This window comes from Oxyura jamaicensis, chromosome 2 (genome assembly GCF_011077185.1).
Source record: "Oxyura jamaicensis isolate SHBP4307 breed ruddy duck chromosome 2, BPBGC_Ojam_1.0, whole genome shotgun sequence".
Classification (NCBI taxonomy): Eukaryota; Metazoa; Chordata; class Aves; order Anseriformes; family Anatidae; genus Oxyura; species Oxyura jamaicensis.
The window spans coordinates 62,899,471-62,918,174 of record NC_048894.1 but is presented as its reverse complement, the minus strand read 5'-3'; the positions used below and the strand labels follow the sequence as shown (position 1 = coordinate 62,918,174).

General features: G+C 40.2%; 1 protein-coding gene across 3 annotated transcripts in view; it reads left to right on the top strand.

The window, feature by feature from the left end:
* The first annotated feature begins 10,483 nt into the window (after positions 1-10,483).
* Positions 10,484-18,704, top strand: part of KIAA0895 (KIAA0895 ortholog) — a 29,744-nt gene continuing 21,523 nt past the window's right edge. The window contains exons 1-2 of one of the 3 annotated variants that reach the window (XM_035318263.1): positions 10,484-10,621; positions 16,454-17,133. In XM_035318263.1, coding sequence (XP_035174154.1) covers positions 10,597-10,621; positions 16,454-17,133 — 705 coding nt within the window. In that variant the 5' untranslated portion in view covers positions 10,484-10,596. Of the gene's footprint in view, positions 10,622-12,670; positions 13,052-16,453; positions 17,134-18,704 lie in introns of those variants that run through there. The other 2 variants (XM_035318262.1, XM_035318264.1) reach the window with 2 other exon arrangements.

Genomic DNA, 18,704 nt, shown 5'->3' with positions numbered 1-18,704 from the left:
GCCTGCTCCTGTCTCAGCTCAGAATAAAGAAAACCTGTATTTCTGTGAAATAAAAAACAGGGTGTTGCCCCCTTGCCGGCGCGTAGAGCGGTGGTGCCGGATGAGCCCCCACAGCTTGCTGGCGGTGCTCGGTAGCAGTGCCGTGGTGCCTTCCTGTCCCGAGGTTTTTGTTTTTATAGGTGGCGTTGGCAAAAAAAAACATGGCACTACATATGTGAACTGGGGAGACGTACAACCCAGTGCAGCTGGAAAAGCTGTAGCTCCTCACAGCTCTGACATTTGTCTTTCTGTTGCAGCCCATCACCAAACCTAACCCAACAGCTCCTCGTTCTGCTGGCCTCTTTATTTCCTAACCCCTTTCCTGAGAACGCCAGTGTTCAGGCACTGTATTGGCAGAGGCTTGTCTGGTGTTGAGATCCAGCCCTTGGCACAATCTCACGTGCCATCTCAACTACAGCTTGGTTCTTGTCACCAGTATTCACCCCAGCAGGCTGCTCTAGGCCTGACTGCGCAAGTGACTAAAACCTGTCTAATTTCCAGCTTATTCATTACATATTTGCACTCCTTCATGCCTTTGTGCTCATTATTGTTCATGACTGCATGAATACCCTTCTTCCTTAGCGTTGTGCTGCTGGCCTCTTGGATTACATATAGGCAGCAGTCATTTCCTCTTCCAACCTTTGTTTTCCTGGATAAACCACACCCTTTTAATTGTTGCTTGTTATAAAATCTCTCCAGTGCCTTGCTTGCAAGCATCATCATGGATCATTGGAATCAACATGCAGCAGAATCTAAAATTACAACTATGAATAACCTCCAAAGAGATCTTCGAGATTGGACATCCTGGCCAGCAAAAGTCCTTGCATTGCTCTCAGATGCATGAGGGTTGGAGCAGTCCGAGGTCCGGGCTCAGAACTTGCCAGGCTGCCAGGGAATTAAACAGAGAACCATTATGAGACTCATTCATAATCTCTGAACCAGCCTTTAAGGTGATAAAAAGGGAGAGGCATCATTTCCCTCAAGAGGGACTAGTTGAAGCTATCACTGGGAAACAATAGAAACATTCCTTTAATGGATCAATAAAAAATCAGTGCAAGCAAATACCAGAAGGCAAAGTAGCCAATATGGAGTTCAAAGCACTGGACTGAAAATAAAGAGAGAGAATTACCACTAAGTCTTTTCTCTCTCCTACCATCCAAAAAGAAGAAAAGTCATGCACAATTTGAACCCTTTTTCATTTTTTACAAAACAGAATTGATGCAATTTAAACTTTTTTTTTTTTTTTTTTTTTTTTTTTTTTTTTTTTTTTTTGCTTTTATATAGAGCAGTTCCCACTGTCATTGGTGCATTTCCAAACGTGTTTCAATCCACTTATGTAATTGTTCAAATGTCAGGACACGGTGCATGATGCTCTGCCTCAGGGCCTTATCCAGACAGCCAAAATAGCATGAGCTGTACTGTCAGTGTGCATAACAATCTCATCTGCTATGTAATACTGTAAAGAAGGAAATAAACATTTTATTCTGTAAAAGAAATTTCCCATAAAAATTATTTCTATGAAGTTTATTCTGAAAAATAAAATCAAGATTCTTAGGAGTGCATAACTGCTTACAAGGTTAATGCAACATGCATGTGACAAATTTCCTTTCCTTTTGATCTCTACAGAGGCAATAATTACTTCATCACTTTGATCTAGACCCAGGGGGGCTCTGCTAGATGTAAATAAGAATAGTAACTTTCTCTGTTTATCAAAGGGTTACATCTGTCTTCCAGAAGAAACAGACAGTAAATATAATATTGTTATGCTGCTCAAGACAGCCAAGGAAGGACACTGGTCTTTCTTGGGACTGGTGCCATGGAGTGGCTATGAGGTCCATTGTCTGCAGAACAGTGGGGGGCAAGGCCTGTAGCAATGAAATTTCTAATTGGGGTTATTTTCTTCCTAAGAATGAAATAGAACTAGCAAGTTATGGAAAAAATCAAGGGAGGTTTTGTAATCTGAAGGCATAAAGAAAGAGGGAGAGAAAGAAATAAATGCCATGTTGAAACCAGCAGGACAATGGGCCAGCTCTGCCTACTAAACAGCTTTCTATTTTATGCAAGCCTTTTGCATTCAAAAACTATGAATCATGCCCTTCACTGTCTCCTCACCCCATGTGATATGGTTTAAGATTTCATCTTGCCAGGGGTAGCTAATGAAGAATAATCTCTTCTGTAATGATAAATAACATACTGCAAAACACTTGCGGAGCGCTTTTTGCTGACTTGCAGTTTTCATGGGAACTGAGAACATGGGCACCAAAACCAGATATTTGTCATTTAACGTGGCAAGAAAAACATTTTTGCTTTCCCAATTTTTCCCTTCAAATTTTTTAAAGCATAGTGACTCTTTTCAGGAGTCTCTCATCTTTCAGAGGGTTATAGGGGTTTGTATTAGCCCTTTTCAGAGTATTTTTTAACTAACAAGGAGAACGCTAGCCAAAGATTTTGTAGGTCTGGCTTCCTTACAGTACCAATGCAATCACACATGTAAAATATTGAAGACCAAAATGATGATCCCAGTGTAGTCCACTGTATAGTTCTGTATAGCTCTGTTCTATAATCCTCAGAGAATATTTCCTAAAACTTTATTTCTGCTGAGAAATGGAGTTCATGATTCTGAGAGTAATAACCCACATTTTTTGCACAGAAAAATCTCAGTAGTTATGTCATTCAAAGAAAAAATACTACTTCCAACCTGTAAAAATCATTTCCTTTTCACAGCTAAATGATTCAGAGTGAATGTTGATGTTCACATATCTTGCCCTTGCAAACAAATTTGATTCTACTGCATGGCAGTGCAGTACGTTATAATACAGTGTGTAGTACTATTCCTTGTAGTTTAGATTTACACACAAAAAGCATTTTAATAGAAAATTCACTCTTCAAACAGTAGTATAGGCATGTCACTGAGAGTTTACAGACTCTGGTACCATCAGCTAAAACTCTTTGCATCTTCCTTTGAGGTATTTGTACACATTGACAGGATACCCCTTGAGCCTTCTCTTTTCCAGGCTGAACAGTCACAGCTCTCTAAGGAGAAGTGCTTCTCATTAAATATGAGAAGTGCTGGCATATTTGGCCTGGGAAAAGGTAATTCCACCACCAAACAACAAATAGCAGGGTTGGCCCATAGTGTGGCAAAACACAGTGGTTTATTAAATGAATAGAATAATTTATGGTGGCCAGCACTGAAGATCGGTTCTCTGCCAAGCCAAAGGTGATTATACTGCTTTTGTCAGCTCATATGATAATCCCACATGCAAGTTAGTCTGGTATTATCCAGTAAAGGAATATGGTTATGTCAGGAACAACACGTTTGGTGATTAAGTAACTCAGTGCAGCTGCAGGCATGATGTGGATTTAAATTAGGGTTCTCAGAGCATATGTCTGTCTTCCAGTAGCCCTAGGAGGAGATTTATAATCAACTCAACCAGACTAAGAGAACAGAAGACCGCATAGCCATTACAACATAACTTTCATCTGGGTCTGTGCTTTATCATGCCAAAAGGGCTCATTCATTAACCTGCCTTGGTAAGCATAGCTGGGGGTAAAACCCTTAAACTGCACATTTGCTGAGGGAATATATGTTAACTTTTCAAAACATACAGAATGATTTTCAAACAGCATGTATTTTATTTATTCCCTCACTTGTCCTTTGCAAAATATGGGGGAGTCCTCAAGAAAACACCAGCTTACAGAAGATACCATTTATATTAGAGGTTGGAGAAGCACACTGTTATTTATATTCCACAATAAATTACCATTTCATGACATTGATGGATTAGCGTTACTGTTGTTAGAGATCATACGCACCATCTTACACTAGCAGCAACTGAGGGAAAATCACAGCTACTGATTCTGGAGGGGCAAATGAAAATATTATGGGGAGTAAAGAAAAAAAAAAAAAAGAAGATAGAGAGAAGAATGGCAGATAGCAAGGCAAGACAACAACAATAGAAGGAAAAGACAGAAAAGAAAAATAAATGAAAATGGAAAAAATAGTGAAACAAGTAATGAGACAAACCTCATATTTCAATAACAACAGGAGATAGTTGTCAAGTGGTCTCAATTTCAGAAAAAAGCAAACAAGCAAACAAACAACAACAACAACAACAACAACAAAAACTCTGGCTAGTTGAACTCCGCATTTTTACAAGTCTGTGGGAATTAAGGAACATTTGTCTTGTACTCTGAAGAAATTCATTATGTTCACAATTTTCTTAGTATAATATTGTATTTGTATCAATAAATCACTGAATGTTTCTGAGGACCTTTTGTTTAGGTCTCCTGATCTCAATTTACACAGAAGATGGAGAATTACAAATACTTCCTTCTTTTGTGTCTCAATTATAAAATACCTTCTCTTCTTTCTCTACCCATACAGTACAAGTGTACAATTTGCTGACATAAAAACTCTGAAACAGAGCAAAGGGCCTGAGAGTACTTAAGTGCCATTATGTTAATTTAGACCATTATGTTAATTTACAGTACCCAAGGATTTGCTTGCAACTCTGTAGCATAATGTAAACAGAATAATTGCATTATCACATCTGCAATCTCACCAACCAAAACAGTATAAAATTTTATAATCCTGAAAGAACTTTCTGAAAGATAGAAAAAAAAAGGGGGGGATAATTCTTGAAAAAAACCTTTTTTTTTTTTTTTTTTTTTTTTTTTAACACACACAAAAAAGTGTTTCATCAGCTCTAATCCCTTTTTTGAAGACTCAATATGCTGTAAGTTCAGCAGATGATACTTTTCTGACCTCTATATTCTTGGCATCTTATCCTTGTAGTTTAAATAAATAAATTATAAGACACAAATAAAATGCACCATGAGTAATGGTATACTTGGCATCAGGAAGCCCAAGGACAGTACCTACAAAATTACCTTGATGTTAATAAAATGAAAGTAGGTGCTCCAAGTGTGGTGCATGGCCCATATGCTTTGCTAAACAAAGAAACACCTAAGGGTATGAAATGGGTTTTACATGAGTTCACGACTACCTTTTGCTCTTTGCTTTTCGTCTCATTCTTTTGAAAATAAATCCATACAATGACATGAAATCTGTGCAGTAGTAACATGTCTACACTAGAGGGTGTTACTTGTAAAGGATTTTAGGATGCATTTTGCTTTGGAAATGTGTTTTTCTCTGTTTGGGGAGAGGAAGAAAAGCACACCTGAAATAAATAGCAGCTGAAGCTACAGAGAGAAATTCTACTGAAATCTGAACAAACACAACTAAAATATAATGGTGATGATATTTATTTTCCCCACAGCTACCCATGAGGGACACTGGTAGTAGAGTCATCTCTGCTACAGTAGAAACTACATATATAGTTACACAGAGACTCTGTTAGAGATGAGTAAATATACCTGATATTTCAATCTGCTTCATTCAGAAATCAATTTTAACCTGGAAGAGAATCTAACTAAAGGAATATGAAAAGAGTCACAGTGACTCTTGGCACTCAGCTCTCTTTCCTGCGTGGAGCGGCCTGCCAACCATTTACAAGTGGCTCTGTATGGGCAGCTTGTCTTCTAAACATCTAATCCAAAAATTTCTTTTGAACTCAGCGAATCTGTAAAAAGGCAAGATGATATGTGCCCTCCTCTGCCCCCCACCTCAGAGACCTTGGAGTGCACACTCTGTGACTACAATAATGCCACGATAAAGTGATACTGAGGGAACCTCCAAAAACAGAAATGAAATGGAAGAGAAAAAAAGTCTCTTTGTTAACTTTGTCTTGGCTTATGCTTCTCCTGGGCTCCAACACTAAATGCTTCCATCAGCTGAATGACCAGGTACAGCTTTAAAGGGATTCTTCACCATGCAGAAAATAACTCAAAACTGAGTTATGGGAAAAGAAGCAACATTGCTACAAACCATGGAGGAACCTGCAGAGTAAAGCTGGGAAGCAGTGCCAGGCATTTCCAGGGGTGAGGAAACTGGAAAAAGAAAGCGGGATTACACATTGGGTTCTGCCCCTCATTGAGCCCCATGCTTTTCCTTGAAAACAGGACAAACCAGAAGACCACCTTCTGCAGGACAAACAAAACTCATTCTGCTCTACAGATCCTGTCCTACGTGAGAGGATTTGGAGGTCCCATGCAATGAAGGGCTTTGCTGAAGAAGTATGTCCTTGCACTTTCCCCACCTGCTGGGTCTTTGACTACTGTAGTCAACTGCAAAGGGATCCCCTCCCCTCCACAGTATGGGCTCTAGCTCTAGGAGAGCACTGACCGCCATTTTGCCAAGTATGATACAATCTCATCTATTAGTGCACAAATTACATCTTGCAAAATGCTGCTAAGAGTGTTTTGTGTTTCTTGGATATCCCCTTTTCATTTTCTAACTCTGCTAGTCAGCCTGGACCAGCAAAAAATGGAAGATCAAGCAGACAGTCTGGAAGAGGAGGTATGGAAATGAACGGCAATGGGGAGAACATTGTGCTTTTCTCACATTGGTTAAGAAATAAGCGAAGTCCCCACCTGACCAGACAAAATTTTCTATGCAAACATTCATGTTTCAATTGAAATTATCTTAGCACTGCAGAAGAGTTGGCAGACATAAAGTCCCAAAGACAAAGTATGAACATTTTGAAAATTCTCACAATTTGGGTCAGATTTTGCCAGCCCCTGTGCTGCCACCCTGGTGTCTGTGTGGCCACAGCAAAGTACCCCTGAATCATCCAGGGGTACCATCCTGCCCTTCTCAGAAGGACCCTGGCAGTGACACGGCACTACTGCGAAATTGGATAGACGGTTTGAGGAGGATAGGTGCGGGGAGGTGTCTTGGGCCACCAGCTGTGTTGTAAGCGATGCATGCCTGGCTGTGACTGATACATTTATATAACCAATGTCTCTGCCATAGGAAAGGAAGAAGCCCCTTCCTTCCTAATAGGCTTTTGTGAGCGTACAAAGCTGAGCACATTTTTCCAGGAAATGACTTCTAGAAATCCACCTTCTTAATTGACTGAGCTAATTTCATTTTAAAGGCTTATATGCAATAAATACTTCTGATTATTTTTTCCCCTGTATTGATAAAGGATAATGATTAGTTACATTTTGAGGTTCACATCATGTGGATTTTATTCTTCTTTCATTTCTGTGAATGTTACTGAAAGTTTTGCCTGCATTTTGTTCATTGTCAGGCTGGGTTTATGGTATTGAGCCTGCTTGGTATAGAGCAAGAAGAAATTCTGCGGATAAATCAATCCAAATACCGGAGCTTAACAAGCTGTACTCTGCAAGGCATCTTTAAATAGCAGTCCCATTGAATAGTAATGTTTGTATGAGTAATGCTCTACAAGCGTGTGCTGCCTTCAGTGTGTACTTGAGGCGTGGGATGCAGCTGGAATCAGACAGCAATGTCAGACATTTCAGAAGGAGTTTCTAGAAAGAGTGTAACTGGGAGGGTGCTCAACTGGAGTCACTTGGTCAAAGAAATTGCTTGGTCAGAAGATATGCAGCCAGCTAAGTCATTAAGTCATGGAGGAGAGGCTAACCTTGCCACTCCAATGGCTCCGAAGCTGTGCCAAATTATGCAAAGTTATTTAAGTACTGTCACTCTCAACTTACCTACTTCCTCTGTCAGCACAGAGAAGTGAAAGGAAGATGGAATGAATGTGAGAGAGGAACAAAATAAAGCAGACATTAAAATACGTTTGTGTATATTCATATATATATATATTTAAAAGCCCAATGCACATATAAGCATACATATTTATATATGTGTGTGTGCTTGAACTTTGCAGTGTTAGCTTTTGGCAAGTTTAGAGATGAATAAAATGTATCACTGCTCTTCTGGGCTCTATATGCTGCAGAGATTACTGATGCTAATATTCTTTCAAAGATACTCTTCTATGTACTAGACATTACAGAATTGCTGGGCAGGTACATATGAAATAATTAGCTCTGTAAATAATGGCATTCTGAAGTTGAGCTTAAAATACAAGATGTACATGTCCTCTTCAATTCTGTCTCTAACAACAGGCAACTGATATCCAGATACAGATTTTATTCATGTTGTGGAACTGTATTGTATTAGATGTACTCCACAGTGTGGCTCTTGTCAAAACCCTATTGTTTGTCCCCATATCATCTCACCTTGTTGCAGTGCCATCTGTGCCAGCCGTGCTGCCAGCTTCCATCCCGACAGACTTTCAAATTCAGATGCCTTTGAGGTCAGAACTCTTACAAGTATATTAAATACATGCATGTATATATATCATTTTTGTCATACTGAGATACCTAGCAATTTTTATCTATTTATTTTTTTACTGAGCTTTCTATGTGATGCTTTTAATCACCAAACGTGATGAAGCTTGCTCTGAGTCAAAGCAGCATATGGGGGCAGCTGGCCTTTTAACATTTCTCCTCTGTGCCTTCTCCTGCTGCTTTTGTCATCCTTGTAGCATGACCTAACAAAACCTTCAAGCCAACCTGCAAAGCAAAAAAGCTAACAGGGGAAAAAAATGCTGGAGGCAGTAGATTCAGGGTTGACTGAATGCCAAAGCACTCGGTGAAAAAGGACTTCAACACAAGGGAGAAGTGGGCAGGAGAGAGGAAACAAGAAGAGGAGGCAAGCTCTAGAGGGAGTAAGGAGAGGGAATATAAGCATATAACACACTTATCAAAAGCTGGAGCTACTGGTTTCATTGGTATGGCTTCCAAGCATAAGTAAAGTATAATCTCTAAAATAAGAATTTAGAGCCTAAACACCAAAACTGACTGGGGAATTATGGTAAAGTGGTATATTGACTTTACATTATAGTAGCTATCTACCCTTTCTTTATCTGCTTTGCTGATTATTTCCACTGCTTGAACTGGTTCATTAATGAATTTTTTTTTTTTTCCTGTAATTCTCATATATCACAAACAAACTGTAACTAAATAGTGATAGCTTTGTCTAGCTACATTTAAAACTGTTTAGTCAGTTCCTGCAAGATTTGGAGACAAGCCTGTGGGTTCCAGATACAACAGAGCTAGCAAAGAGGTTTTTTTAGGTTAAACTTGGACACGTTAACAGAGTGTGTATCTCTGCTGTTCCTAAAAGAATTTAAGTTAAAAAAGGCATCCAGTCTGATAGCTAGGTATAGCTGTGCTTCAGTACTAGCTCTTGCATTAGGCTCTGAGAAAAAAATACACCTCAGTCTTGTCATAGTTGGTCTTAAGAGTCTCTCTCTTTGGTCTCTCCCTTTGTACTAGGCAGTACTAGATCAAATGAAAACACATGCTTTAAAGGTTTTATTATTTTTTTTATTATTTTATTTTTTTTTCGTAATATCCTATACTATAACTATCAGACCAGCACTCTATGGGGCTAGACCAGCCACACAGTTTTATGGTTGCCTCTGTGTAGGTTGCTCTAAGAAGGATTTGTGAAGTTCAATACATCACAAAGTATTGTGACAGAGACAGGGGCTCAGAGCAGCATCAATGAGAGCTGTGGACTCTCCCCCCCTGCTTGTGGTGGCACAAACAGGTCCCATACGTTGCAGGATGCTGTTACGGAGGGATGTGTGTGTGCACTGTGTTGTGGGTGTGAATGTACTGACAGGTGGGGAAGGCAGCAGACATTTTGAGCTACTCAACCAAAGCAGTGTGCTGCCTCGCAGCTTTCCCCACCTGACAGATCATTCACGTAAGATATGTTGAGCACTGTTATGCCTGTAAGTTCCTTTCTATTAAATTACTTTCTCCATTAAGTGCTGACCATTTAGAAAAGTGAAATGCATTAACACACTAAAATATATTCCAGTACAGTCTGACTGTGGTAATGCCCCTTAGGCTTGTGGGCAGGGTGTGAAGCCCTCCTCCACACCTTCATGAATCAGTTACACAACTGTAATCACCAAGGTGCAGTAACTTACTCCTATCAGATGTTTAATAGGTATTTTAAAATGCATGCAGAGTATGCTTCAAGGAGCGGGAGATTTCACGAGTACAGCAACAGTAGGATGCAATGCAAAGCCCATCTGCTGCTTTACATTCCAGCAATTGCTCACCAAATTATGAAAACCTTCCTGATTACCAAAATAAGGCATTGCCCCACACTTTCACCCCATTTTCCTCAGCAAGTGATGGCAGCGCTGGGGTGCACTCTCCCAGGACAGCACGTCCCAGGCGTGAGGGCGCTTGTCCCCTGTACCCCATGGTTGCTAGGCTGATAATTATCAATTATTATCAATTAACAGCAACGAGGATCATTGCTAATTGTCAATGTAGCACAAGGCGATGGCTCAGTTCAGTGCAAGGTGTGCCCGCAGGGCTGCCGCAAATCGCAGACACAAGAAATTGGGGGTGTTGAGGCCTGATGAGACACCCCCCCCCCCCGCACTACAATTCACAGCGTGCACTTCGCTCCTCCAGCATCGGCCTCCGCAGGGTTCGGACGACGCGCAGCATGCTGGGACTTGTAGTCAGCAGCGGAGGGTGGGCGCTCGGCGTGGGCGGCTCTTGCGGGGCGGTGGCGAGGCGACGAGGACGGGGACGAGGACGGGGCCTAGGTTGATCCCCCGGGGGCTGCCCGGCTCCTCCCGGCCCGGCACCATGCTGGAGTCTATCCGTGTGACCGGTGAGTACCGCCCTGGCGGGGCCGTGGTGGTGGCATCTGAGGGGCCCCATTCGGAGCCGATTGCACGAGGTGCAGTTTCAGGGTGTGTTTCCGGGTGAAAACCTGCACCCCGGGAGCTTGTACTTTTTAATTTCTTATTTATTTATTTATTTTTTATAAGGTAAGAAGAGTGCATCTTGAATACAACTGCCATTTTAAAGGAGGAAAATCAAACTGCACAGCCTGAAGGCGTGCCAGCACATCATTGGGCAGGCAACTTTGCTCGTCCCTGAAATTACCCCTTGGGTCTGGAGCTCAGATTTAAACTGCTCAGAGTTAATCCTCAAGGACATATGCTTTGTTACAGGAGGAAAGCAAAGAGGTGGATTTTTTTTTTTTTTTTTGGAAAATAATAGTAATAATAAAAAAAAGGTCTTAGGTGGCACTTCAACATTCCCAGCATTGTACAGGCACTGTTTATTAAATGTCTTGGTGTGAAAGCATTAGACAGCTCAGCACCAGTCTTTTTTTCCAGGAGCTGACTGACTGGCCATATAGCTAAATAATTTCTAGGTATTATAGGCAGAGCTTCCAGTGCTGTCAAGTACAAGTTGCCTGACTCTTTCTCCTCAGACTGGTGAGTGTTTGTAAACCTTAAAGACATTTATAATGGTAATAAGAATCTGACCAAATTTTGGTCAGATTCTGTTACTCCACAAACAAGCCTGTAGTATTTGAAAGTAAGTGGGACATTATAGATTCATGCATAACCCTCTGCATAGCCTGTGTGTTGCAGAATATGCTTTCTGCAGCCTTCTGCACCCCCAAACCATGCAGTGTAGAGCTAATGAACTAAGTATAGGTTTTTAATCTATTCACATTACCTGGATACTGAAGATAAATGTATCTGTAACGTAATTTAAGAATTGCAAAATATATCAAAGGAGAAATCTTACTTGTCATATTCTTATATTTTGTTCTCATCTTTCAGTTTGAGACTTTGCTATTTTCCTATTATTTGTAGGTGGACCACAAATTATTTGCATTTCTATAAATTTGAAAATCCAAGTTGAGCTATTGGAAGTGTTTTCTCATTTGGGGCAAAAATAAATGCAAACATACTCTAAAATGGTAATGCTGAATGGAAAAACTAAAGCAGTGTTTTAGATGATTACATTCCAAGGATAAGCACACATCTCCAAGAACATCTCTGCTATATGCTGTAAGAAGTGTACTTGCAGTTTGGAAATGATTTGTCTGTTATGCATATATAACCTGAGTGAGAGCTGCTAAAAAACCACATGAGCTCCCTAGGTTTTTAGAGCACAGCTAGCTGGGCAGATGGAGACCTGTGCCCACAAAGGTCATTAATCACCTCATGCCACTTATGGAGCAAGTATTTTTGAATCCATTTGGATAGTAACAACCCAGTAGCCTAGGCAAAGATTTTTTTTTTTTCTAAAATGCTATCCAAAATCTGGAAAAAATCTTACATGGGATTCTTATTACACATATTATCAACATAATAAAGTATGAGTTCAACACATCAAATGGAAACCAATTATATAACTTAGTTTCTGAATGTCATAAAATTTGACATTTTTTTTCTAACAGCCTCTGACAAGATTAGGCAGTGTGTGATGCCACAAGATCCAAAACTAGTGATGTATTTAATTAGCACAGAATTAAGATGAGATCTGTGGATCCCACACACCCTCTGTTAGCAGATTTGGGGTATGTCCCTTCTCCAGTACCCCTGTGCCACTGGAATAGCTGCACATACACAGATGAAGGTGCACAGGGGTAAAATTCCATCTAGTGACAACAAAATCACAGTTCTAGTGTTCTGTGTGGTTCTGTGACAAATCAGACATTTGCATCTGCGGTATGGAGCATGCCCAGCATCACCACCTCCAGCAGGTACCTTGAAAACAACAGGGTTGGGGCTAGGGCAGGAGGTGGTCCTGTTCATGTGCGGGACCCCATATCCAAACAGGGTGGATCTGGCTCTGCCCAGTGCTCTGCCCTGCTAACCCACCTCATAGGGTGGCTGAAGCCAAATGCAGCTGCTCGTAATAGGGTCAGAATCATACCCTGGCCCAGGACAGACCAACTTTCTATTGAAAAGGAGGGTTTTCCACCTTTTGGTCCCCTACTGATGCTAAAATGGGGACAGGCAGCTTCTCTGTCCCTTCCTCCTTCTTCTACATTACCGCTTCCACTCCCAAATCTGGCTGCTGTTTGGTTCAGTAAAAAGCTAGATCCTGGTGAATTATTACTGTGTTGTTGCAGAGAGGAACAAGATAAAAGTAAATTGAAGTAAGCATGCTGGGAAAGTCTTCTTAGGAGAGACTATATCGGTTTTGTTTTTTGTTTCTAATAGTTGAAGGACTTGGGGCTTTGTGACTTTTGAGCGTTTGGAGATGAGATCAGTGGAGAGAATCTGTGTGCGTAAGTCATTGACATATGCTTTTTATTGTTCTCTGCTGTCAAGATTGAAATGTAAGAAGTCAGAAAAAACAATATATATACGTCTCTGAACAGCTATAACATACAGGGATGAGATATGAAAGATAAAACCTATATGATATGTAGTGTGATAGCAGCATAGAGTTATAGCTTACTACAACGACATCCAAGTTGCCTTTTGCAGACTTCTTAGAGGTAATCTGCTGACATCTCTCATGGTATCCTGTAAAAGCTGGAAATCACTGCTATCCAGTCTGCATTATTAACATGGGCTGGTGATCCACTGTCTGCCTTGTAACGGTAGGAGCTGTTGTCACTTTTTGAAAACACTGAAACACATTATCAGACCATGGGCTGAACTGGCTTTAGAATACAAAACCTCGGTTTCAGTCACCAACCACTACTAGGACCTTGTAAACTTTAATACAGTTCAGTAAAGCGAGGTTCCTATAAGACGGCGTGTTTTTTGTTTGGGTAATGATGTCTGATCTGTAGGTAGTCTAAAACAATTTATATTATTATTAAGTTGACATATTCAAAGCCGAACTTCAGAAGGTTGGTGTGTGGCAACACGGTGTTGACATTGTCTCAATATTGTTTTCTAGTTGTAAAACGATGATGTCCGCAGGACCAGTGAAAGAATTTGAAACAGCAGCTACACGACCTCTGTTAGAACTGTGGTATTACCTGACATAGTCTTCAAAATCTGATGTATTATGTGTTGATTCTAGATTTCCAGCACAAATGCACATCAAACAGTATCATCCTTCAGTTGGGAAAAGGATAAGTACAACCACCTCAGTGTGGCACCTTAAAAGCCATTTGGTATAAAACTGCATGTTGCTATAAAACTGCATGTATAAAGTAAAAGATTGCACATACAGAGTTGGGGGACAACATTTTTGGTATCAATCGCATCCAAAGCCTTCCAGGGAGAGCTCAGCACTCAGCCAGCCATGGCACGTGCAGGAGAATCCAGACTTGTGATAATCAGAGGTTATACAGACAAGTGTATTTATTACTGCCCAACAGTACTACTGAGCGCTGAAAGATTGCTGTGAGGAGCTTTTTATACTGGATAGACACAAGAGCTTAGGGGCAAGAGGTATGGGAGAGGAGGGGTGCTGTTTAAGGTCATTTTTGAGTGATTTCTTAGAAGAAAAAAAATAAAAATTCACTTCTTAGACACTCTTGTATTAATTCAAATTAGTTTCTATGATGGCAATTTAAGGCTCACTCCTCTGCTATTTGTGGCTTCTGAGAATTGATTACTAAAGAAGCGGAAGCATTACTGCTGTTAACATTACATTATCTTACTGTCTACGTTTTAAGAAGAGGCACTTTACTTTCCACTTTCAGTTTTGTCTACAGAAGCAAAGTCTCATGCTCAGAAATTTAATGTTTCTATGTCCCAACATGGTGAAAACCTCACCATTCATTTGTCCTCCAAAGTAAGTATTCTCATCCTTCAATACCTAGCTCAGGCCCCAAGTCAATCTTATATACTTGCCAAGAAGTGTGCAAGTGCAGTCATCATGTTGTCCGAAAAGCACCTCATTATATGGTAGTTGCTTGCAGATAGGTGCACATACACACACTTATATAAATAAATGCCCAATATCCTGACTACATATTCAATTTCTTCTCTGTGATGGGAATCGTGGTGTCTCATTACTGCAGTCCATGAAAAAGCAGGACGAGACAGGCTGTCACATCAGGGATGGAAATGATCCAGTAGCAGCTGAACAGGAACACCAAAGTGCTTGCTCCTGCACCAGGCCTTGGAAGAAAATTCTCAGACTTACCCTGACACAAGCCCGAGTTATGTATGAAATGATCACTGTAGCAGAAGAGAAGAATCTAACACTCATACCTCTTGCTTTCCAGCAGAGGAAGGTCCCAGGCTGCACATCTCTCGTTGTGTGTTCATGCAAACAGGACCTCTGTCCTTTTGCTTTGCAGAACAGCCCCTTCAGGCAGGAGAACCAAGCAATGCAAGTTTAACAAAGTTTAACATCACACTGACAGCTCCAAAAGCGTGAAATACGTTGCCACGGGGCTTATGTTGGGAGTAAAACCTAATTTTCCTGTGAAAATAGATCTTGAGTTTAACTACTATTGACTTATTTTCCTTGGAGGCATTTAATGATCTCTTGCTAATGTTTCATTCAGAGAATAATTACGGTATGGAAAGCAATTACAGCTCAGCTATTTGCAACTATGGGCTGAAACTCAAATCCCTTTGTGGACTTTTAATGAAGCTCTAGCCGTGCCTCCTGTTACGTGAATCCTTGAATTTTAGGTGCAGAAGTAGGAAGCAATTCTCTGTGGCAGGATCTACTTTTGCTCTTTCTTTCGCTCTCCCAGTGCTCCAGGATGACCTGGCCGGCAAGAGAAGGGCAACGTTGGAACTGGCAAAGAAAAGTCACTTCTGTCTAACAAGCCAGCACAAGTGTGAAACACAAGTTCAGTTCTCAGTGCATTTGCATGCTGTTGCTCTGCATCAGGGTTTCCCTCTTCCCCTGATGCCAGGGGTAAGGGAGGAGGAGAGGGCTCCTTCACCAGAAGAGCCATATTTGCTTCTAGCATACAATTTGGTTTACAGTGTATCTTCTCATTTTCTTAAAGCCAGCTGTTGTTGTACAGCAATTTCAGTAGATGATATTGCAGTGTTGCTTTAAGGATGAGAAGTATGCTTGAACTCGTTGATCTCTCTTTTCCCTCCTTTTTAAATACACCTTGCTGTCTGTATTAAGGAGTATGTGAAACACTGTGGTCTTTAAAATTTATGCTGCTGTTTGTATGGTGCTACAAATTGTCTGCTGTGGCTGGCCCACTCTAACGTTTTCATCCTTAGTGAGAGTAAGTTCTGTGAGTCAGGTCCTGCCTATGAGACCACACTGGACTACTTATATCACAGCACAGATACCTGTGGAAAATCACCGTGTATACTGCCCACATATTCATGTGAGGTTTCTGATTTTTAAAGTTACTCTTTATCCATGCAAAAGCTTTCCTTGTGTGATAACGATCAGATATTGCTTAAAGCCAGAAGTTTAACTGTGCACATAGGTAAAGCCATGCACAGAACCTCACTTTAAACAGGTCGGTTGTTTGCTGCAAACTGGTCGCACTTGTGCAAGATGTGTGTCTGTACATGGATGTGCAAACATAAAACACTTGTTTAGCTGCATATTACAAGTCTCTATCCAGATGTGCTTGTAGACTTCTTCTATTTGTCTAGAAGTCAAGATTAGCATGATATGACTACAGTTAAGACAAGTTGTGCATTTCATTTGTTGTTGTTGTGAGTCTTTAAGATGAGTGTCACTGTATAAAACAGTCAAATTTGTTCTTATTTCCCCCCCTCCCCCCTTAATGCAGAAAAACTTCACTGGCCTAAGCAAGAGCTTTCTAAGAAATCAATCCTGAGTCCAGAACATAAGCTGAACATTAATAATGAAAACAGCCTCCAGCAACTGTCTCCTGGGGTCCTTAAGGACATTTTCACAACAGGAACCAGCAGCTACAATGTCCTTCTGCAGAGCAAAGAAGAGAAGAAACACCACATTCAGAAGCAGTTGTCCGCTCACCACAAGAAACAAAGAAAAACCACTAAGTGCTCTATCACCTCGCGAAGCAGCGAGCACCGCAAAATCAAAGTCCCGCTGCCTTTGCCCAGCGGTGGATGGTGCTGCACAAACAGGCAGCCCTCTGTCTTCATCACCAGCCTGGGGTCTAACAGCATGAAGTTTGCAAACAATATTTCGGTTTCAGGGAACAGCACAAGACTGCCACCTCAACCCAAAAGTAGAGCTAGGAGGCATTTCAATCAGTCAAAGCCAAAGCAATCCCAGTCACCAAAAAGCTGTGGAAAAGAGGGAGATGTCTCTGGCCAAAAACTCTGTCTCCTAACTGCAATCAAGCCTTCAAATGTGGAGAAAGAGAAAATGAAATTCTTCAAGTCAGATTTCACATACAATCCTCAATTTGAATATGCAAATCCTGCTTTGCCAAACGTGTTAGCTAAACATAGCCAAGCATCTGACAGATTTCTTAAGCAGGTACAGTTACTTTTTTCTCATTTTATACTCTTAATTATTTCTTCCACGCTTATAACGATGTCATTTGGCTTTGTAGCAGGTGAAAGTTGTTCATCCTTATTTTCCTCACATACTGTTTGAAAAATGCATCAACAATGAGAATTCAATAGTAAAACTCAGAGTCTTTCTTGACTGAAAAATGAAAGTCTGCCTAATTGTTAAAGGATTCTATAGGATAAAGGCACAGTTTCTCATAATGGGGTTTACATGAAACAGTTTAAGGCAAGAAATATTTTTAAACAATGAAGCAGATGTAGCACAGAAAAACAAAACACACAACAACAAAGCATAAAGAAGCTTTAATAAGAAGAGAAAAAGATTGTGTAGAAGTCCTCTTGGTGACACAGCGATTTTGGGGGGGGAGGGGTAGTTACTTGATATTGTTAGCGACATTAATCATAGATAACAGCAAATCAACAACAATTTGTCAAACTGGATTTAATGCAAATTATCCCTTTTGAAATGAAGTAGCCTTAAAGTGATTTTATGCATGATGGATGATTTTATGCATGATGGATGATTTTATGGAGCAAGCCTGTCACTGATTTAGCCTTCTTAAAAAAAATAATTAAAAACAAACAAACCACATCCTCATTATGAATATTCATTATCAAAAAGAGTGAATGATTCCCCAACATTATTTTATTTTACTATCAAATTTTAGCAAGAAAAGCATTTCTTAAACATTTCAGCTCCAAAAAGTACTGAACAATATCCTGCACTCCATATAGCTGAAGAAGCAATTTTAACACAGCTGTAAGACCAGCAGGTGGCACTCTCTTTTTGATTTACAGCTAGCTACACATTTGAATTTCATTTCATGCGAATTTACTATCCAGAAAAAGCAGTATGAATCAAGATTTTAATCAGCAAATATTGTGCAAGCACTCCTTCTCATTGCTAATATTTTTCCATGCATGCTTTCCTCATCTGAAGAAATACACAGGTATCTCATAGAAAGCATTAGATTCGGAAAAGATGACTCGAATTGAAAGAAAATAAAGCATACAGCATCAGATTTTGGTCTGCAATAAGAACACAACTGCATATCTCATCCTTTCCCCTTAACATTTTGTTTTGTGTTATGTTTTTGGCTTTCACTGGAGGCTATAGTTATTTTAGGAAGCTTTGCTTTTTGCAAACAAAAATGAAATGATTCCTAACCTATCTGTAAAAGGTGCTTACAGAAACTTAATGCTTGCACTTCTATGACTAATACCTGTGTAAAAACAGCTTTTCTCTGACAGAAATCTCCAATTTCATAGTGGGGTTCTGGGATCCTTTAGTTAAATAATACCAAAATCTGACATTCCAGAATTTTAAAGGATTTAATCATTTCCAAAATATTTTTACCCACAGCTGTGCCTGGTAGGACACTGAAACAGATTATGTTTTCCTATCTTCCTTTCTGCTTCTGTGCATATCTGTGGAATTGATTAATGTAGCATCGCAGCAACATTTCTGGAAAATGACTCACACCCTACCCTGCCTTAAAAAAAAAAAAAAAAAAAAAAAAAAAAAAAAAAAAAAAA